This window comes from Scleropages formosus, chromosome 21 (genome assembly GCF_900964775.1).
Source record: "Scleropages formosus chromosome 21, fSclFor1.1, whole genome shotgun sequence".
NCBI lineage: Eukaryota > Metazoa > Chordata > Actinopteri > Osteoglossiformes > Osteoglossidae > Scleropages > Scleropages formosus.
The window spans coordinates 16,424,622-16,447,738 of NC_041826.1; the positions used below are offsets into that span (position 1 = coordinate 16,424,622).

Below are 23,117 nucleotides of genomic sequence, written 5' to 3' on the forward strand. Positions count from 1 at the left end.
ATCCATTAAATGGTCTTTTTTAACTTATTAATGAAGTTCCACCATGTAGGTGTCCTGGCGGGGCAATGAGTCTGAGCAAGAGCACAACCATAACACTAAATGCCAGGGGTGCATTCTGGGACTTCTGAGTGTTAGCCTCACATGTCTGGAGGTATAAGCTGAGAGATGACTTAAAGCAAAATGAATCATGACAGATGTTCTGTGAGGCGACGGAGTCCCCGTATCACTCGCCTTTCAGGGCTGCACAGCCTTCGCAGTGTTTGCTGCTCATCCTTCACATTACACTATGACCATTACAGGCCTCCTTATCCATACCGATCACATGGCTAACTACTCTGAATTACATTAAATTTTATACACTTGGATTTTCAAATGAGCAACTCAGTTAATTCATTACTTGGTCAAAGATGTAACAGAAAGCCCCTCCTTTAGACCTCTAAGTGTCAAGGTTGCTTCTGCAAACTGGGAAGCATAGTGGCACAGTAGGTACCCCTGGTTTCGTACAGAGCTCCTGACAATGGGATTCAACGTAGGTTCAAGTCTAATTCACTGTGTGTGTATTTTGCATGTTGTCCCCATATTCTTGTGGGTTTTCTTCCGGTGGTCTGGTTTCCTCCCACATCCCATAAAAATGTCTTTCAGGTCACTCGGGGAATCTAAATTGCCCGGAGTGTGTGTACGGGTGCGTGAGTCAGTGCTGCATTGCTTTGCTGTATAAAAGGGTGAATGACTGTTGGGAGCTTAGCGCAGCACTCCTAGTGTTGTATTGTCACTTTGGACAAAGGTGTCAGACAAAAAAGTAGTCAATAACCAGTGCATGATACGTTGGAGAAAAGCATCTGCCAAATGAATAAATACAACTTAATATTCCTAATCTGTTTCCAAATCTACACAAACTAGGTCTACCCCATAAGGACTGATTACACAAAGCAAGGGGACCATGACACTCAGAAACAGCCACCAACCAACTGGAAATCTTACATTAACAATGGACTCCTTGGTCTGGGCCATGTCTGAAATAACTCCATCCGTGATAATGAGGAGGACAAAGTACTGTGAGCCATCCTTCACTGATGATGCATACCTGAGTACACAAAATTGGGTAAAAGACTTCAGTTACACTAAGAAGACAATTGGAGACCTGCCCGTAGAAGTTCTCAGTTCACAATAGCCATTTCCTGGAAATCCCTGTGTAAAAACTTGCGTAAATAAAAAGAAGATAAAGGTAATGCATATTATATTGCAAATAATACTTGTTCAGAACATACATGTGTATTTACATCCATTGGATCTTTGCAATAATGTAGGAAACGATTTCTGCAAACATTGTTGATATTTCCTAATATGCATTATTTTATGGAAGTAGTTATGTAGGTCACTCAAAGGGAGCAGCAGCTGGTTGAGTGAAATGGACCAGTGCCGCGACCACAGCGCATTGTTTCCCATCGCTTTGGTAGTCCAATGCAGCAAGGGCCACGGATCAGTACGCAGTCACAGAGAGAGGAAGAGTGACAAACTGAGCAGTAATGAAATTACAACAACACGAGGCCAGGAAGCCAAAGCATTATTGAACTCTGTGGGCATGAAGTGAGCGCAGGGGCGCGTGAAGAAGAGGATCAAAGCTGAATTAGATTAGAGGAGCGTGGCACCGCAGCAGTAGCAGCCAGGGGACGTCTGAATGGCATTAACGACTGTGGCTCCGTGATCCGCACAACCTGCTTCCTTGTTAGTGTGTGCTCATCGGTGCTCAGGCATCTCTTCAACAACCCCCCATGACCACACCGTGTGAGAAGGAAAAGCAAGCTGACATTTAACTCCCGAATCCATTCGACAGCATTGCCCAGAGTGTTGTTTGTCAGTGCCTGCACTTGAATTTTTGTTAATTAAAGCCAAAGCTCGTAAAGAAGTAAGTCTAAGAACACTTGAATGCTGTGTTCTTTCAAGTTACCACATCTCCAAGAGTCAAGTCCATTATAGTCATAAGATGCACATGTGGAGGTTGCTACAGCCTGCTTTGTAACTAGCAATTAAGCATAAATAATGCTGAACAACAAGTGGATTCTATGCTTTATTAATGTAAAGCAATGATACTTATTCAATACCAGATCCAAATCTAGTGCACCACTTTGTCGTGGAACTCATGAAGACAATGGGGGTAGACTTGAACAAAAGGTTTAATATGAGCAATTGCACAGGTGAGGTCCAGAGCATTTCAGAAGTACCTACACCAAGAACATGTTCAAACTAACTTATACAGCGACAATCCATCTTAGCACAGTAAACAGAAAATGACACGCTAACTAGTATTTGTAGCTACTGTGTTAATTTGACATATCGGTGAGACATTCTGACAGTAAATGTACCAGCTCCCAAGACCCCCTGCTAATACATAACTTCTCACTTCGCAGACCACAAGGGAGGTCAAGTCTATTCGTATTCGTTACTGATCACCTGTAGAGTTTCACTTCCAAAACCTCTACTATTTGAAGTCTATAAACGTGTCATAGCAATAGTTTAATGATGATAAAATGAATTAAGACACAAAGCAGATTGTTTGGTGTGTTGGAAAGCCCTCGACAAGCTGGCTTTCCTTAATGGCCACAATTTTTCTTGATGCACATGAATGCGGATGAATTTGGAAGCCTCAACCAGATTAGCATAAGTCACAGCTAAATTGTGTGCACGTTGGATATCAAACTCATTAGCATAAATAATTTCTGAATCTTAAATAATGCTTAGTTCTATATTGAGCTCACAGGCATACATCAGTGGTAAAGTTTAGATGTTGTTTGGTAGGAAGCTCATTCCCATGCAGCACTGCTACAATTTTTATATGTAAATTAGTTGAAAATGAAACTCAGTAGTTTGGTATCAGTCTTATTGGAATAATAATTTAATGACAGCGATGGATGGATGGAAGTGCCATCAAGCTGAATTTGACTGACAGCAATCATTTGTGTTGTTTCCATGACAAGGGAGGAATGGAAGTTGTTCAAAAGTGCCTTTTTACATGCATGTCTGAGGAGAAAGACACAAACTCCACACACCCTGAGCTGGACTCAAACCCCATCCCACCGATAAGCTCAGGAGTTGTGAAACTCCAGCTTAACCTGCTATGACACCAAGCCCCAGAATAATGACAGCCTGGCAGAATTCTGTTACCAAGATACCTACACCACTTTACCAGTATTTGGTTAGTTTGCCAACTAATATCAACCAATCCTTAAAACATTTGTTTTGTATGCTTGACAGAAAGTACTTTACATATAAAGTGCAATGAATATTGATTATAGCCAAATTCCATAAACAATTTTAAACTGAAGTATGGCTACATTTCTTTGGTATTTGCTTCTTTATTCTTTGCAGACAAACAATGAACCAAAGTCAGAATATTAGAAAATGTCAAAAAAAGTATTTTTTTTTTTTTTTTTTGCATAGAAAAGTTGTTTTAAAAAAGTTTTCATTATTTTAGCATTCTGCCTGACAGGTGAATAACACCATTTACCTGGCAACGTGGTTGATGACAGGAGAGAAGTTGGTGGGTCCGTACAGGTGGACAGACTTCAGGCTCTGGTAGTATGCCTCCATGACACCATCGATCCCATGGCAATAAGGGTTCTGTGGGTTTCCATTCTGCGGAAATGCCATGCCAATATTTCATCCATAATGTCCTAACTTCTGCCTCCTCGTTTTGCATAAACTGCAGGAGGCCTGAGATGATCGGCCATCCCTGCCAGAGGACTGAACATTTCAACTAGAGACAAAAACAGGCTGTGGCTGGATGCCAGGCTCTCACATGCCTAAAAAACCACAAGCAATAAAAGATACCCATCAAAACTCCTTGCTTTTTCCTTTCAGTAATCTGAACTCTTTCCACCAGCAAACTGTCGGACACAATTAACCGCTTGGATAAACGAATCCTGGGTGTGAACACATATCAAAAAGCGCCGGATGCCTTTCACTTCAGGAGGTACCTTGCGTGCAGTCTGCACACCCAGATGGATTTGGGGCCTGTTGTCAATTAAGAACACAGCATGGCATTTGCTGTCCTTCATACAGTTTATAGCTGTCCTTAGGCAGAGGGCATGGGCATGCCAAGAGGAATGCAAAGAGGGACAACGAAAACAACTGTGGGATCACAATGGCACGGCCAGGGTGAAGACAGTACTCATGAACACAAACCTCGGAGACAAAACAGAGAGCAGCATGAGAGGCACTTCTACAAAAGGGGAAAGAGATTGGGATAATTTTTTAGTTTCTCAGTTTGACATTCATATGGCTGGAGGGGGGGGGAAAAAAAAAAAAAAAAAAATCTTCCTCTTGAAGTACATGTTTTTGCTCTGAATCTGGGTAGCAGGTAGCATACTAGTTAGAAGGACTCAGGTTGAAATCCTATCTCCTGCTGTCCTACCCCTGAACAAGGCTCTTACTCTGCTCCAATAGAATTACCCATTCTTACAAATGGGTAAATAATGATATTTAGCTTTAGAGAAATGCATTAGTAAATTGAATGAAGAATTCAATTTATTATCAATAATAATTTAACAGTTTTAAATCTTTGCAATATGAATCATTGTTTCACTGCTCTTTTGTTTAAGACAGACAAGGACAGTTCTTTGTTTATAAGCAATGACTTCATTATATACACAGTACATGTTGTCCTCTGATGGTAAAATATCTTTCAATGAAATACATTACAGCAAACTAAAGCATGCTGTGTGAAATGTAACAAATTGCAAAATATCCCTTTAATGTTCATCTAAGCCATAAAGCAAAATGAAAATTAGCACCCACGCTGAGATCTAAATATTAATCCCTTTAATTCCTCCACTGGGCATGAAAAACCATTACTGTTATTTAAGCATTCTTTTCCCTGTGTTTGAACTATTCCAAGATCAGTAAAGTTTCCAAATCTTTTATTAAATTATTAATGCTCAAATTAGCACATCTGCAACCCAATGCAGCTTTATCCCCTTGCTCCTCAGGCTATTCATTGTCAATAAGTGAACATCTGTAAACTTAAAACATGAAGCCAAACATCTGGAGCACGGAGCTGCTAACCAAGATTGATAGTTCAAGGTCTAGGTTTTCACTCTTCATCTCTGAGCACTGTACAGTCTGCAGGCTTTCATTGTACCTGACCTCTTGAGTACTGAAACGAACCAATTCTTGCTCTACTTGTTTAGCACTCCATCTCTTCACTGAGACATTTGAAAATCCATCAGGACCAGATCTGAAGACCATTCATACAATACAAGCAAATTAGTGGGAAGAGATGACTCTGTCCTAAAACAGTATATCAGAAGCCCAACTTACCAGGGCAAACTCATGTGAGACCCTGCCATCAGGTGGCAGTTTGGCACCAAAGCCCAGGGCAGGGAACATCTTGTCGCTGTCGTAGTCCTGGATGATCTCGCCCACAGCCTTCAGTGCCATGCCATAGGCATTGAGCTGGTACGGGCTCATGTAGTGGAGCGATGTGGGCTGGGAAGGGTTACCTGCATGAGATACACAGGACCATTGAAGAAATAAAGAACACAGACTCCCATTTTGACAAATACCTCACCTGTTTGAGGACATGATGCTCCACTTGGTACTCTGCCATGAATTTACAAGGACAATCCAGCAAACAGCTCACAACAGCACAGTCATTATCATTATCGCTTTCATTGAGTTTTTTTCATTGAATGGTAGTTGATTACTCATCTGCATATATTTAAATAATCTTCAGTCTGTACTCATCAGCTTGATATGTTCAGCACTTACCATTTGATGCTGTGAAATCAATTGCCACTGTGAAGTTTATCTGTGTTCTGGAAAAACCAAACAAGAAATTTGGCTGATCAAACAGTAACACTAACAAACAAAAAAAATCCATCCACATATTTTAAGAAACCACCTATTCAATACAGGGTCATGGGAGCCTTGAGACAATAAAACACCAGGTGCGGTACACCCTGGATAGGACAGCAGGCCATTACAGGACACTGAGTCAGTCAGTTACACTTGGGGCATCAGTTCAATTGAAATACATCTTTGAATTCAAAAAAGAACCTGAAGCATCCAGAGGAAACCTGTGCCAACATGTGAAGACCATGCAAATTCCACACATACCAAATCACATTCAATCCCAGACTACAAATTAGAGCCCAAAAAAAAGATGAGGTGCCAGTGGTACCCAATGCATCACCATGGCATCTTTCATCAAAGACATGAACACAATGCTTCTTATTCTCTGAAAGTACATAAATAAATCTATAGAAAAAGATAAACATTTCAGTACAACTGTTCCACAAAGCACTAAAGAGCAGTTTAATCCACAGAGACCATGATGTTCCTTGAACCCACCTGGTCAAACAGAATGGCAACCAATGGAGGAATCACCACCAACATGAGACAGAATATAACAGCACTATGCTGGAAGGGTATAAAAAGACAGCAGCCTGAAAAGGACCTTTTTGAAAGCATGGTGCAGTGCAATGCCACCCTGGGCTACTGGTCTGGAAGCAGACCAAGCCATAGGTCAAAGTCTCCAAAGGACACAGGGATGTAGGCATGTCCTCCTCCCCAGCCTTGGAGCATCTTGGCTACCCAGACGATACACAAGTCAGCAGCAGAGGATGAAGCACCACCCTGTGAGGAGTGGCTGAGGTCTGCTGGGTTAAAGCCAGGCCTGAAGTGCAGAGATGTCTTGTCTTGTTAGGGAAGAGTTACAGCAGAGGGTTAGAAAGAGTGTGGATGGCAGCAAATGTAGAGAGGGGAAATGTGACAACTAGACCAACAGGCTAAATCATCATTGCATTTTCACACTATCTTCCCCATTATTCACCTGGGCCACAACAAGCATAGTACCTATGATCAGTCAATTAAGCAGGCTATACAATTTCTATCTTTCATATATAAACTGCAGTCAAAGAAGAAAATGGTTCCCTTTAGAAAAGTTTCCCTGTCTGAATTTCAAAAAAGAAAAAATACCACCAACTTTTGTTTTCAGAGGAATGTCTCCCTGCTTCTCACTCATCCCAGCAATACAAACATCAGGTGCTTAGTATGTGACAGATTGTTGTTAGTTGTGCGGTGGAGGTACCACAGGGATAGGATCAGAGACATTAGGTTTGGCCAACAAAATGGTGTATTTACCAAAAAAAGGGGGGTAAACCCCACAAAAGAACTGAAGGCAGTGTCATGTGGAACAGAGCATGTGGGGATGGCTGGACCCAAGCGCAGGATCATTTGTCAAGATTCGAGGGGTCAAAGTGGAAGCAAGGATCCACGGACGTAGTCAGGAGACAAGGCAACTGGTCAGAAGCTGGGGAACAAAGAAATGGGACTTGGAATAACAGCACTCAGGCCATAAGCACTAAGGAGAAGTTGCCTCATTGAGATTCCACAAGCACAGAAGAGCCGAGGAGGGTCTTTTAAAGCCAAGTGCTCTAATTGTCATCAGGCACTTGATCGTCGTCGGGTGCTGTCGACTGCGGTGCGGGTGGGGATGTGACAGGCAGCAATATGCCCTCTTTTTTTAGGAGAACAAAAACTCAAAACCACACACTCTCTAAGCAGCATTTGAAGCCCTCAGGCCAGTTGTTTTAAAGTACTTCCTAATTCTTTTTAACTGGCAGCAGCTGACCATCATTGTTCTATTATCACCTGGCAGGACCAAGCACTGGGGAGCTGTCCAACATGCTAGCTCCAAACCCTGTCAGGGTGTCATCATCCACCAGCTCACGGTATATTCATGCCCTACCTTGCTCAGGTATCTGCTGTTTAGGCATTACCACCATGATGATTGGTAAGTATGAAGATCTGACTAATAATTATATTCCGTAGGTATGATTACAACCAACATGTAATTAACAGTATCCTGGAAAGCAGTAGAAGAGAAGCATATTAAACTTTCTGGAAGTACGAAATGAGGGAAACATATGTTGGACCCAAAACACCTGCTGTGATCCCTCAAAGTGATCTTGCTGGAAGTTGATCAGCAGGGAGTAGAAGCCCTGCAAACTGAAACACTATCTCATGAAGAACAGCTGCCAGGAAAACGCACTGGGAGAATACAGCTGAACACATCTTGACATCAACAATAAATAACTATTTGAGTCTGGAATGAAAGAGGTGTGAGTCAACAATAAGTAAGCGCCTTATGTAGCATCATTGACTGTGGCCTCATTCCTAGAAATAGTGCCAAGTACACAATGCAGTATTTTCAGAGATATCAAATGGAACTCCTTGGAACCATTAAGGAGGAAGTCATAGCAACTTAACTCGACTGGAAGAAGTGATACATTGATTGGAACACCTGATTCCAATTATCTTCTTTTCAAGGTGTTATTATCATAGAGATTCATATCCTTTTCCATCAGTTGTTTAAGCTGGCAGACTTTACGTATTATGACTTGGATGAAGATCAGATAATACTTTAGAAGGCATACAGGCACAAATCCATAATATTCCAAATGATGCATAAACTTTTTCTCACAACTGTATATTGAACACAACTGCTTTTTCAGCCTGAATCTAAAACCCATTTCGATTAACATGTCCATCAAAGTTACAACCTACCACCTCAGCAGGGTATCAGGGCTGGAAAACTGGTTTGGAAAAGATGATTGATTTGGCAAGTAGAGGATGCATTTTACTCAATCAATCAATTTCAGCACTGTGAAGATTCCATGAAACACTTACAATAGTGGACTTGTTGCAAGCACAAAGAGGAAATATGAGTAGATGTTGCAGATATCCCTAGGGTTTTGTTGGTGTCATTTTCTTATACAATCGCATAAAAGTCCTTTGAAAGCTATCAAAATGTAGAAGAAAAGCTGAATGAAAGAACCCTACACGCTTTGTCATAAAGAGACAACACAGGGCAGGCAGTGGAATATACAGAATCAGGACACAAAAGAGCACAAAGACAGAAGTTCTTTACTAGGGCCACGATACAGCACCTTCTCTAGAAGTAATTCATTTATCTCCAGAACAGCTTCTAGGGCACTGGGTGGAGACACAACTGAGCAAATTCAGAACAGGACAAAACCTTAATTAACCCACTGGCGTCCCTTCGGAGGACAGCTTACAGAAAGGGCTAGCAGCTAACAAGGGAACAGTGGGCTTCACCAAATCAGACACTGTTCTGTTAAATGTAACCCTCCTGATCAAAGGCCAGAAACATTTCCTGCTCTTTTAAGTGGACCAGGCCATGCCCTGTATTTAGCTGCATCCACCGTGGGTGCTTGATTACATAAAATATGAATCAAAATTCGTTGCCATGATGCGAGGTTGTGTGAGAAAACTTGTGAAGCCATCCCACTACCCCCTGTGTAGGTGAGGTTGGCAAAGTAGTGGAGTATTAACATTAGTAACTGACTCTGTTGTAACCATGGCAACAGGTAGTATAGGTCCACCAGCACCCAGTGGTACCCAGACCCTACGTACTCAGGTATAGTGGAATGCTCTGCCATAACAGAGTTTAGATCACCATGACAATGAATGAAGCAGCAATGCTGATTCAAGTGTATGTTGCGCTCAATGTATGCTTGTGTATGCACCACTGTTGGTCAAAAATATCCAACCAGGTCTTGCCATACAAAAGATGTCCCATTGGATATCATTTTCAAATGTGCAACTTTCATACTTCGACGACAGAGCATTGGCCACAACAAAGGAACGCTGAAAAAAACAGATCACAAGCCTTCACAATGACTTTGACAAAATACACCCAAGGTGAATCTACGGGCTATAGATAAATGTGGAAATATGTGTTAGAGAAGGAACGATTTATGGTTTGGGATGATGTGTTCCACTAGCCAATTGAGAAAGCAGGTTAGAATGAAGGACAAATGCTGTTAACTGCACTTCCTGTACAAGCTTAAAACCTGGCTGTAAGGGCATCAATAAATGACAAACACTTATAGAGTCTGATACGGCTATAACCCACACTAACCTATATGTATGTGTTTAGGTGGTGTGTATTCACACAAGCTACATAAATCAGTGAACTGTACTAACGTAACTGGATTCAGCAATTATTCCTCTCTTGAAAAACATGCTGAATAAATTATTCCAACTCTGATGCAATACAGCTGACAAATTTTGGCTCCTAAAATTACATACACCGTACCCAAGAAACTACAATTCGTTTTTTGTATTTCTGTCCCGTGACCTTCAACTGGGAAACATTGTGCCATTTAGTATTTTTGATGCTCCTTTAAGTTGCTAGTATTCCATCTGATACACACCATATCTAGAAGTGACTGGACATCACACCTCAGATTACCACCGTGCGCCTTCACCCAATGGACACTCAGCAAAAGGTGACCTATTTGCTATACATTCTGAGCTGACAGCCTCTAACCAGCTAAAAGCCCATCCTCATTCTTGTGCTAGAAAAATTACCTTCACATTATAAGCTAAAGACAAATATAGTGTGTGATGGAAAAAATTGCTGGAGACCCAGTAAAGAATTAACAGGGCTAAGTAGAGTTAAACATCACACCAACTCACAACGTACATCAGAGACTTTCGCTGCCTCGCTGCATGACTTTGACTGCATGTCAAACTGTCTCGCCCACTACACTAACTATTTTAGGAAAGATTTTTTTTTTTTGACTAAAGAACGACAGGGGCGGCTTTCTCATGATTTAATGAAAATATATTAGCCCTTCTCAGTGCTTGGCTGGGCCCATGATGAAGGCCTGTTACTGAAGAACAGGAGTCCTCCTCATTCCCAGAGACCCTCAGCTGAGCTCATTTGCTTCATATGGAAATTTTCAGGTGTAAATCAACACTGGTCTGATTCAGAGCTGACCACAGTTCCACAGGGCTGTCAGCCAGTGAGAAATTAATGACAATCTACTTAGGCTCAAATGTTCGGCTGTACAGTAATTACCAAGAGCAGACCTAGAACTCCAGCATACAGACCCGATTCTACTTCATCCAGGCCATAAATCCAACCCTGCCATTAAATAAGTTTCTGCAGTGACCAGTTAGGCTGGAAAGACTGTATTTCACACTTACCCGCCTTTAATGTAGTCAAGGAAAGTGACCTCAGTGTCAACAAGGAACGATAACAGGGTGACCTAATGGAATAACACAAGAAGTTACTGTGCATCAGTGCAACCAGTTCACTGAAGCTGTAAACCTTATTTCTACAAGGAAAGACTACATAATATTTTCCATTCATACATTCCATTCAGGGGTACTGTGCAACTCCTTTTCAAAGAAAAAAAAATAAAACATTGAATTAATACGTGCAACACATTGTCAAACTAAATGTGTTTAGGTAACTCAAACAGAAATACAAATCTTAGAGTTACAAGAGGAACAATATCACCCACCTTCAACTACAGATCTCTGCTTTAGTTTCTGAGGCAAGAACAGTTTGTCATTGTATATATATATCAAACACAGAACAAAAAGAAATTTCAGCACCAAGCGATCAGTTGATAAAACTGGGAGGATAATAAACACATTATCAATCCTGTATGCCATACATGAGGTGTGTCTAAGTATCTCTTATTTAACTACTTATAACATGAAATCTAAGAGACATAACCAGTCTGCCTTGCACCACAAAATTAACAAAGAAAATAACAAAACATAAAGCCAAAAATTTTATAAAAACAGAGCAAGCAACATTTCAGGCAAGGCAAACCGACCCTACACTGTGAAAAGTCATACAGAAATAGTTAGAAAAGAAAGTTATTCCATAAACTCACTGTTCCAGAGTTCATGTATTTTTTCTTCTTCCCTTTCTTCTTGGGGTTGAGCACCTAAGGGAAACAGTGAACATTAGGCCTTTTCAAGGTGAGAAAGTAGCCGAAGTGGCCCGTATTACATTATTCCAAACTAAATCTGTTCATTTATATGCAAAAGTCACAGTTTGGAGCCTTATCCATGCTTCTTTTTTACTCATCATAATGTCCCTGTCACACTCTCCCAATCCAAAAGTGTTGCCTGTTAAAGTACTGCAGATTCAGCTCAGATTGAACTGGTAAAGGAAGGACAACACTTCCTGAGGCTCCCCTGTGGTATAATCTGTAAAAATGCTGTCCAAAATATTGGCATTTACGCACAGCATTCTGTGGGAGGGTGTTAGACCAGCTCTGTTCAAAATATGTGTAGGTGTGTGTTTCTGTGTAGGTGAGGGTGTGTCTGTGTGTTTAAGAGAGCAACTGGCTAAACTGTTAGAAGTGGGAAAAACACATTTGCAGGTGTGCATTATTTTGCACCTTTCCCAGTGTGAGGATTTTGGTAGTTCAACGCAAAGGTTTTTGACAGTATGTGCCCTCATTACTTAAACATAAGCTGCTGAAAATAATGCCTGAATGTCTCCTCCTTAATTAACAACCACTTGTTTACCTTCCAGAAGAGATGAGATGTCCTATCAGTAAGCCTTCATCTTATTCTCTCAATCTGTTTCTAAATAACCTCTGATGACACCAGCTGTTTGTCCGTGCGTGTGTGTCTTCCTGTGTACATGTGCCCCTGTGTTTACATTTCTGGGTGTGTGTGTACACATTTCTGCAGGCACATGTTAGTTTATTTGTGATTGATACCACTGACAGGATCTCAGGTTGACGTGCATGCCCCTGGTACATGAGCCTCTCACCTCATACACGTTGAATTGGGATTGGCCGCGGGATAGCTCCCTGTAACTTGTGCTGAACTCTCCGATGAAGTCATGGCTGGAAACACGTACACATACACATATATGAGCGCAGGCCACATTTTTTGTCGAACCACACTGGGTATTGCCAAATATGTTTTACTTTCAAAGGTGACAATTCCATACAAACGCCTGCTAAAAAAAAAAAAAAATCAAAGCACCTGCAGACAGCACCTGCTGTATAATCAGTGATTGGCGGGTGATTTTCTCGTTCACTGCTCTCATGACAATGTCACTGCTCATTTGTCACTTGAGATTCAGGTGATGGAAAGAAATAGTGCAGACTGCCTTACCTGCCATCGCGATCCCAGTCGTATACCTCAATCTTGATGGCTCTACAGAATACAGTAAGCAGGATCAAAGTCAGCAATCAGACAAACACAATATGAACCAGGCTAATTTGCCTATTTCAGTTGTACTAGTGGTTGTATTTCTCCAAGAATCATGGAGGTAGTTTTTTTGACATATGTAGACTGCATCAATAGCATTTCAGCGCGAACAAAAAAAAAGCAGACAATTGCACCAAAAGCTATCACCATATTCTGAGAGTTAACAAGGAAGCTCTCTGCATTTTCACGATAAGCTTGTCTCTCATATAGTTCTGATCATAGCACTATAGTTTCATGAAGATAAGAACAACTCGATGGCCATCCATGCTGCCCACGATTCTATCAGCAGAAATTTTTGAATCAGAATTGAGATCAAATGTAGTGGAAGGGAGGCACACTGAGCTTAACTGAATTACTTTTAATTTAAGTGAAGTCACCAGGTACATGGGCCCTTCTCTGGAATATCAGTTTGAGTATTTAAAAAATGCCTGAAATGATGCTGAACTCTCTGTACCACTATGGGAAATTAAGAATGCGGTCACACAGGCAGCTGAACTTTCAACCCTATAACAAACACAGCGCAGTTATCATGGCAAGTGACTCCAAGAGAATATCAACCCTGACGGGCAGCAAGTGCATCTCATAAGGGTCCCAGCAGGAACTGGGCAGGAAAAAGTGTTGTGTAATCCCTGACTGGAGTTTCAGGAACTGGTGATAGTTTGATGCACAGGGCCGTCTCCAAGGTACCGCAAAGCACTAAATATGTACAGCACAATTAGCCGGGTGCCCATACTTTTACGTAAAAGCAAAGGAAAAAATAAACTGCAGAGGACAGTGGGCAGATGGTAAACAGATACACTGTGATTCACAAGTGTGAATCTGGAAATATTTCATTTCAAAAGCTCAGCCCAGTGAGCTCCAGCAAACTGGCAGCCACCAGATCCAAGTTTGAAAAAAAAAAAAAACAAAAAAAAAACAAAAACAAATTTCAATTAAAGTTTACCTACTGTATGCTGGGTGACATAATATTTTGGCAATGTTTTCGACTGAAAGTAATTTAAGATATAATTTCTGGACATCACAAGAGCGCTGTGAAAAGGCCAGTCTGACACTGGACTCAGTGTTACAATCCCCGTGAGGCCAGTGTGCTGTGACAGGACTAGTCAAGCAGTGTTGGCATCTATGGAGAGGCATCCCCAACCCCCATCCACCGTGGAATTGCTGAATCCCTCTATCATGTGAAAGAACCTCTCTTATCTCCAGACCCAGGGCCCAGCAGCCGTTTTCACACCACCCCCCACTTTCACTGTAACACACCTCTAATCACAGATAACACTCTAATTGTCCCGGGGAACTTGTCCCTGCACAGAGTGACACAATAGCAGCAGCGGCAGGCCCTTATTGCTGCTTAACAAGCCTGACAGCCATGCTGACAGGTGCTTAGAGTGTCTTGGGAGAACCACGCCTGTTCCTGCTTGCCCTATGTGGGGGCTATGGATCTTTAAAAATGATTACTTCCACACTGGGACAAATTAATTACAGGATATACGCGACTGCCACCTGTCACTAATTGGCCCAAAAAATTATCCAAAACCAGTCACAACTAATCATGGCATGTATTCTGTAGGAGATTCTTGTATATGAGGTATTACTACTCATACAGAATACTTATCTGATAAGGTAAGCCCCATCATCTCATGGTAGCCACTTTTGGTTTCCCTGGTGAAGGGGGTACAGGCATGGTTTACTACTGCCTTCTTTCACACAGTTCACATTTATTTATCTATCTAACTGACATTTCTGTCCAAAGCAACTTAAAGTATTAATTTTACAAGTATTTACCCATTTATACAGTTCGGTAATTTTACCAGCACAATTAAGGGTAACTACCTAGCTCAACAATACTATAGCTGGCAGTGGGATTGAACCTGCAACCTTCAGATTCAAAGGCACTAGCTGTAACCACTACACTACCAGCTATCCTAGTATTTTCACCCTGCACATATTTTTTAATTGTGAACACATAGAGAAAAATGTAGATTTTTTACACCTTAAACCAGATTCAGACCTATGCCAAAACATGGAGCTCATACTAGGTATGTGTGTTACCCGCTGGGCCACCACACCACTGCACCCACATATCACCTGAAACCACTTGTCTCATACGGGGTCGCAGGGAACCGGAGCCTAACCCGGCAACACAGGGCAAAAGGCTGGAGGGGGAGGGGACACATCCAGGACAGGACGCCAGTCCATCGCAAGGCACCCCAAGCGGGACTCGAACCCCAGACCCACCGGACAGCAGGACCCAATCCAACCCACTGCGTCACTGCGCCACCACGCCCCCTTCTACCATGCCATTGCTCATAAGGTATGTCAAAGCACTTTTTAAAGGTTTTACAGCCAATAAGAACCTTGGGGTTTTATGCCTTCTTTAAAACCTTTTTAAATGCAGCTTGATTTATCATAGTGCAATAGCACATTTCTCTGCTCTGAAAATTCCTAAACTGCGGAGCACCACTCTCCTTACTATATTCTTCCCTCACCTGTCATAGTCACCATTACACAGGGCCCTCACTGGAATCTTGAAGGCCTGCCAGACAGGGTTCAATGTGTTCTTCACCACCTCAGTCTTGTGGCAGATTGTGAACCTGTAAACACAAAGTGCTGACAGATTTCATTTTCTGGCTCATCAATGGGTACATTTTAAAGAAAAGCCACTTCTTACCTGTTCAGTATTTCTAACGTCCCTGAGTATTAAATTTACTTTGAAAAAAGAAACCTGGCTGAATAATATCTAGACAGTGACTGGAATGGCTGTAAATCAACATGGAGTATCTTGCGCTGTGAGTGTAATGGACAGTGCCCTGGTCCTCTGTGCTTTAGAGAAAGTTCCTGCTGCCTCTAGGCCAAATGCAGACTGGGACTGTGAGTCAGCTATAGAGGGAACGGAGTAAGGCCCACACCGCATACTGGGAACATTTACTTCCAGGAGGAAATGAACTTTAACCAACAGCACCCCCATTTAAAAGTTCTCCTGGTACTATGGGGAATTTTTGTCCTGCAGTCGTGAGATGCCAAAGCAGCATAAACGGGGATTTCGGGAAGCACTTTGGGCGAAACGGAGAAATGATAAAAATTTAATGACTCCTCTCATTTCTCTCTCCCAGGCCTGGTCTTGACTCGAGAGGAGGCCCCAGAATGTGCCTTATTGCCTGACATTATATAACATGACAAATGCACTCTGTTTTAATCATACATTAGCATACATTATCTTCGCTCTAGTTTTTCAGTGATGTTTTAAAATCACGTCTGTCATATATCAACAAGTGCACAAAAACAGGGTTTCCAAAATGAAAACTGCAATTAGTATCTTCTGATACATCATTTTGACTAAATCAAATGTTATCTTAAGGTAAAAACTTCAGCAGCATGGGGAGTTAATGAAATATTCCTCTTCAGTCAATCTACCATGCATAAAACATTTTACATTGAGGAAAATATGAAAAGCAGAAGCCTGCATTTGGACAGATCTTATTAAACCCAAAAATTCATGAAGCTTATCTGATGGAGAAAAGCTAGGTGAAGAACTAAGTGTTCAGACAAAAACGAAAAAATCTATTTCATTAATAACAAAAGCAAGGGAAGGAGAGACTAGAGTAATACATCAAAAGCCATGTATATATTATTATCTGTCATTAGCTGAAGTAGATGCACTGCACTGAACAGAGTGACAAAAAGAGCAGTTTGGCACACAGCAGTATGATTAAAGAAGGTCAACTCCACTGCAGTTAGGAAAATTCCTCAGGTCCCCATAATTGGTCAGATTGAATAAACTTAATTGCCTTCAGGATTATGGAAGACCAAAAGTTCACAGCTAATCAGTGCCATGAGAGGTACTTACGTGCCATCCTCATTGCTTCGATGGAAGACGAGAAAAGGATCCGATTTCCCAAAGAAGTCTTTCTTGTCTAGTTTGTTCCCACAAAACTGCATCATCACTGACTCCTAGGGGATGAAGACATGCAGATTGCTCAGTTCAGATGGGACACTGACAGAACAGCATTGTTCAGCCTGAAGAGGAAACATGTCTTTTGTTCAGTATTGGTATGATTCAATATTTAGCTTGTCATATTGCAGGCTCCCAAGTCCATGACCATCAAGTTCACAAATGATTCAGCAGGTTCTTTAGGTTCTCAGCAGTTAAGCTTGAGGAAATAGAGCACCAAACTCTACTAGCATGTGGTAGGAATATGAGCCAGGCCCAGAGGAACTGTCCTCCCCATTGGGGCATTATGACTAGGGCTGTCCTTTTGGGCTTGCAGCTACTGATTTCCATTCTGGCAAATAAGCAAAGTGGTAATCAATTCCTAGTGTATTGTGTGGTTGGGTAGGTCATTGTCCATATGGCAGCTGGACTCCTTCTGGCCCAAGAAGAAAAGTTATAGTGCTGTTCTGTAGGATAACGAGGAAGAGGCATATGTATGGGGAAGGGACCCAACTAGCAGGAGGAAACTGCAGGTTGGAAACTTTCCCCTGTAGAACACAACAGTGTGGCACCAAACCAATAGGGTAAATGGCTGAATTCTCAACATACAGAGACAAGGACAACAGAAACTCACCCTGCAGTTTCCCAGCTCTTCTACTTTCACAATAATGGTCCCACACTTCTTCCCTGGAATGCCCCTGTCAATGATAATTTCAAAAAGCACGTCAGACAAATGACGGCTGCTCACGTGATGGCTGATAACTGTTTTGGGACAAAGAAAACATTAAATATGGGACTGGAACAACAAAACAGCAAACAGGCATTAAAGCACACAGATGCACACAGCAAACAGGTGAACAACACCATTAAAGGACCTTTAATTGAAAGAAAGAAAGGAGGGGAAAAAAAAAAAAAAAAATCTTCCACTACACATTATGTGCATCCTGGCTCCAGTTCACTGAACTCTTCTGAAAATCATTATACTAAGGAAAGCAACTGCAACATTTTTGTCAATTTCATTCAATAAATCAATCGCAACAGACATTACAAACAGAATAGACAGGGGTCATAGCTCAACAGTGAAAAGCAGAGGATGAAACAAGTGTCCACAGAAAGCGGTCTGTTTAAATGTGCCACAATCTTCTATCTATGGAAATTAAACAACTAAAAGTGTTTTTCTAAAAGACCCAAAATAAGCATACCTATCTGCAGCAGACACAAAAGTCCAGGCAGGAATGTAAGGCTGGCTTTTCTGAGAGACTTCTATTTCCCTTTTTAATGCATGAAATTAACTAAGGATCCATCATTGGCCACTAAGCAGTTATGAGGGAGATTAAGTTTAGAGCGTTCCAGTTAAGAGAGGCAAATGACTAATTGTAAGATGGAAATCACTACAGCCCTCGACTCATTACATGGATATCTGTAGCCCGAGGAGATTATTCTGGGTCAATCTTTATTCAGGCTTGACAAAATTGGATTCATAGTCATAATCAGTCTTTTGATATCCCAGAGTAAAATCTCTACTTTAAAAAAATATTGTGGAAAGCAGATGGAATTTTTTTGGGCTTACAAAATCTTGAGGCTTTCTGTTTGCAGGAATCCACAATCAAAACAGCAGCAGAATACAGTGCATAAACCAAAGAACATATACTGTGTCTCATGTATGTAGAACCTTGATCGCAGCCTGGTGCCCACCTGTGGGGCTTTCTACATCCTCAGCAGCAAGTAGCAGTAATCAAGATGCTGGCAAACTATCCCTACACAACATGTTCAACCCTTTAACAACCCTTTCCACGATCAGACTAGCCCACGATGTTACCTCCCTCCCAGCTGGGTGGTATGAGTGAAAACGATAAAGGTGGAAATGCAGCAGTGAAGAAAAGGGCAAATAATATTGTTTCCAAGAATAGGTTACAAACAGGGGGTACCTAGACTGAGAATGGCTTGTGATAAGTTCACGCCTCTTAAGATGCCATCATGCATGGAGGCAGAGAAAGTACACATTTTCACCTCACTCTTCTCCCACGCCCAAATGCAGCAAGGCATGACTACATCGCTTGCTATTAATAAAAGGTTCTTACAGCTTACTATTTAGATCACCTGTTCAGTTAACGTGATGCCCGTCTACCCACTTCTTCATTATATCTACAGGGTATGTATGTACAGATGGTCCTCGATTTACGATGGATCGACTTAACCATTTTTTCAACTTTACAATATTGAGCTGGTGATAGACATTCAGTAGAAACCGTACTTTGAATTTTGATATTTTCCTGGGCAAGCGATATGCGGGGCGATACTCTCTCGCGATGCTGGGTAGTGGCAGCAATCCGCATCTCCCAGTCTGTCACACGGTTGTGTTTTGTGCATCCATAATGTCACAGAAACGCCCATGTGTGTCTCCTGCCACTAGTGAGGGAGAAGAATAGGAGGGCAATTACTCTTGAGGAGAAACTCAAGATAATTGCCCAGCATGAAGAAAGCAAGCCCCGTAATGGCCATCATACGTATGCTAGGCTATGATGTTCGGTAGGTTAGGTGTATTAAATGCATTTTCGACTTACAATATTTTCAATTTCTGATGGGTTTCGTGGAATATAACCCCAACGCAAATCAGGGACCATCTGTACTCTATATGCACAAAAGAACAACACATGATTTACAGAGCATCAGTGTAAGAGGATCTGCTCAGGATAAATCCCTCAGGTAGCTGCAGCATGTGTGATGGGTTTTTGTCGCTCAGGCCCACTTGGCTGTGATCAGCATGGTGATGGCACGCTTCACTGACTGCAAGACTTTCCAGAAGCTCTGCAGCACAGCTCAGCTGCCGATCTGTGACAGCAGCGCTGTGGAGTCACGCGACCACAGTGGCGTATGCCACTACGTGTATCCAAACCTCCTGTGGCGCAACGCCCACGATGACCCTGTTAATCACCCCCACTGCTGAACAATACATTCCGTCATTGTTAGGTCAACGCGCAGCAGCACAATGCGATCATGTATGCATCAGCCTGCAAGGGCTTGTCTGGAATGACCTCATGGCTCAAACAAAGCTCTTCCACTCTAAAACACCTAATCAAGGTGCAATGATTTGCAATCAGTGTCTTCAGAAGAAATTAAGTGCCAGTATAGGTATCAGTTTTAATTACCTCAACATGCAGACAAGGAGACCACAGTAATTATGATTAAAACACACTGTACTTCTTTCCCATGAAAACAGACGGCTCATTTATGCTCTCTGCAGCTAGGGAGTACTGACAGATGCCGGAAATATCAAACTACAGCAGCGACATTGCGCCCACTCTGCTGTACAGGTGGTCCCTATTTATGATGGGGTTACTTTCTGCGATACCCATCGGAAGTCAGAAATATCGTAAGTCGAAAATGGATTTAATACACCTAATACACACCTCCGTGTGACAGACTGGGAGATGCGGATCGCTGCTGCTGCCCAGCATCGCGAGAGAGTATCGCACTGCGTGCCGCTTGACCGGGAAAAATTCCAAATTCAAAGTACGGTTTCTACTGAATGTCTATTGCCAGGTCACCATCATAAAGGCAAAAAATCGTCAGTCGAACCATTGTAAACTGGGGACCACCTGTAGCAGCAAACATCCACTCAACTCTCAGATCTAAGAGTGCGTTGATGTAAAGAGTACGACAAAGTATTCCTTCCGCCATTTTTTGTGCATGTTTTACAGTCAGCTGGCAAACTAGATACCTGACCGTGATATTCAACACAGTTTTCTAAGCATTAGGAGATGATGTACAGTACAGTGCTGGTTAACAAGAGTTGTAAGGGGATGAAAAGAAGAAATCTCACTGGAGATTTATTTAACTGGATTTCACTAAAGGTGTGTGTGCCTTTCTATTAGGTACTTTTGAAAATATTACATAATGGAATGGTGTTACTTAACTGCACTGTATCACCATTTAGATACATTTTCTCCAGTCAGCCACTTGTATACTTGTATAATCCCAGTCAAGATCATTCAGATAAATCTTTTCACTTAGAAAATCGATTTTGCCTAAAACGCCAAATCCACATGCCAGGAAACCTTAAAAGAAAATCTATGCTTTCCAAGAGTAAAAGAAACTAAAGTATAAGCACTGTGTTGAGCTGGAGATCAAAATTAATGCAACTGCGCTGACTTTTCATGTTACAAACATTCCAGTTATGTATTCAAAGACAAAAAAAAAAATTCCATTTATTTATTTTTAATGGGATTTTCTTCACTATTCTCTTTCCTAAAATTTCTGTCTGCCACAGGGCAAGGGACAGAAACTACAAGAGAGCAGACTTGTCTTCCTTCAAAGCAAATTTTCAGTCATTTAAAATTCCTTTTAAATTATTGTACATTAAAATGAATAAAACTTTAAAAATCAAAACATCTTACAAAGTATTTTTATTTACTATAGCTACATCCAAAAGTTTTAACCAACCAATGTCAGCAACCGCTTGTCCCGAGCAGGGCTGCGGCAAGCTGCAGCCTATCCCGGAAACACAGGGCACAAGGCTAAAGGGGGAGGGGATACACCCTGTACGGGATGCCAGTCCATCGTAAGGCACCCCAAGCAGGACTCGCACTCCAGACCCGCCACACAGCGGGCACCAGGCAAACCCACCGCACCCCCCCCACTCCCCCCAAAAGTTTCACATACTCCTAAATAAATATAAAAGAAAAAAAAGAATATGTTTGTATAATTGTGCAGATAATAAAGTTGTAAGTGCCTGTGACTGACTGCTCAGTAGTTTCACTGCAATAGCAGTTCCCGTGTCACTGGGAATCATGCCTTCACAGTCAAACTTGAATAATTAAAACACTCAAAAACAAACTGTTTGTCTATGACAATCTATACCAATAAAGGAAATAAAAATGAGTCAGCCGGCTTGGGTGCAAAAAAAATCTGTTTAAGAATAGACTAACTAGTGAATACCAGAGGGGGGTCAAAGAGGATCCCACCATGTGTCAGTGGTCTCCCAGCATCACAGGCCCACCTGCTATGCTCATCAGAAAAGGATCATTAACAGGTAAAGATGTGTGGAAGTTCCCTCAGAACAGAGATATCACACCCAGCAATGGTTCACACACTGTGTGGAGCAACACGAGGCTGCAACCTCAACATGAAAATAGAAGAGATGCTCCACTCACAAGTTTTGGGTGGCTATTCCACGGCTCCCTCGACAACTGGTTCACACCTTTATGATTGCAACAGTCAAGGTACTAGCAGTATTAGTGACACACCCAGCAAAGCTCAGGCAGAGAACCTGAAAAATATCTTATCTACTACACGTTAACTAATGACTGAGTAGTTTAACTTGACCTATTCCTGTAGTTCTGTTTGTAGAGTGAAAACTTCAGTAAACTGAAGTGCAAAGAGACCCACCAACACCAAGCAGTTGTTTAGTCTCCATCTCATTCCTTGCTCAGTCATTCAAAAAGTGCCTTGCACTTTTTTTACACTTATTTCCATTAGGGATTTACACACATTAAGGGCACAAACTTGCACGTGTTGAGTTGTGGTAGTCAAAGAAGAAGCTTTTACGTACACAAGGGGCTTTTCCAAGCGGCTCCCCAAGGAACCCACCACCTCCCCCAGGGTGCAAAATGCCTGGCCCAGGAAGTCCTGCAACAAGAGAGGCACCAGTCAGTCAGAGATCTGGGTTGACTCTGTTTTTCCTCATTTCTCTTCTTAACAAAGTTCCCTGTTAGTTTCTTTCTTGCAAACAGAATTTTTGCAATTTTAAAATCAGTTTTAAGGACACAAGCTCTGCCTACTACTCTGTCTTATGATCTCTGCAGGTAGTGAGCTGTTTAAGTATCTGATGTGAGTAGCCACCAAAACACAACTATTGGGGCTATTAGATTTTAAGCTTTATGACCAAAACATTAAACATCTGCAATGAGATTAGTACCACATTCTCTAGAGAACCACTAAATTCAGTCATGGCAGGATGTTGGGACTGTTCCAAAGCCACATGTGAACCAAACAGTCAGACAGAACTGCACCTAAATGCTCCAAAGGAACTGAGAGTCCAGAGCACGAGCAGTTAACATTTTTCCTTTACTAGGTGGGAGCTCTAAAACCCCGGCTTGCCAAACCCCCGCCCCCAGCCAGCTACCCATGTGTA

General features: G+C 41.8%; 1 protein-coding gene across 3 annotated transcripts in view; it reads right to left on the bottom strand.

Annotated features, from left to right (window-relative positions):
* LOC108920937 (copine-8) overlaps positions 1-23,117 on the bottom strand; it is a 50,091-nt gene that overhangs the window by 5,494 nt on the left and 21,480 nt on the right. For all 3 annotated transcript variants that reach the window (XM_018730060.1, XM_018730061.1, XM_018730062.2), the window contains 12 exons: positions 22,536-22,612; positions 17,619-17,682; positions 16,901-17,004; positions 15,543-15,647; positions 12,961-13,002; positions 12,611-12,686; positions 11,718-11,771; positions 11,017-11,078; positions 5,767-5,813; positions 5,317-5,498; positions 3,506-3,633; positions 982-1,084 (listed from right to left, as the gene is read on the bottom strand). In XM_018730060.1, the coding sequence (XP_018585576.1) occupies positions 982-1,084; positions 3,506-3,633; positions 5,317-5,498; positions 5,767-5,813; positions 11,017-11,078; positions 11,718-11,771; positions 12,611-12,686; positions 12,961-13,002; positions 15,543-15,647; positions 16,901-17,004; positions 17,619-17,682; positions 22,536-22,612 (1,044 nt within the window). The remainder of the gene's footprint in view (positions 1-981; positions 1,085-3,505; positions 3,634-5,316; positions 5,499-5,766; positions 5,814-11,016; positions 11,079-11,717; positions 11,772-12,610; positions 12,687-12,960; positions 13,003-15,542; positions 15,648-16,900; positions 17,005-17,618; positions 17,683-22,535; positions 22,613-23,117) is intronic.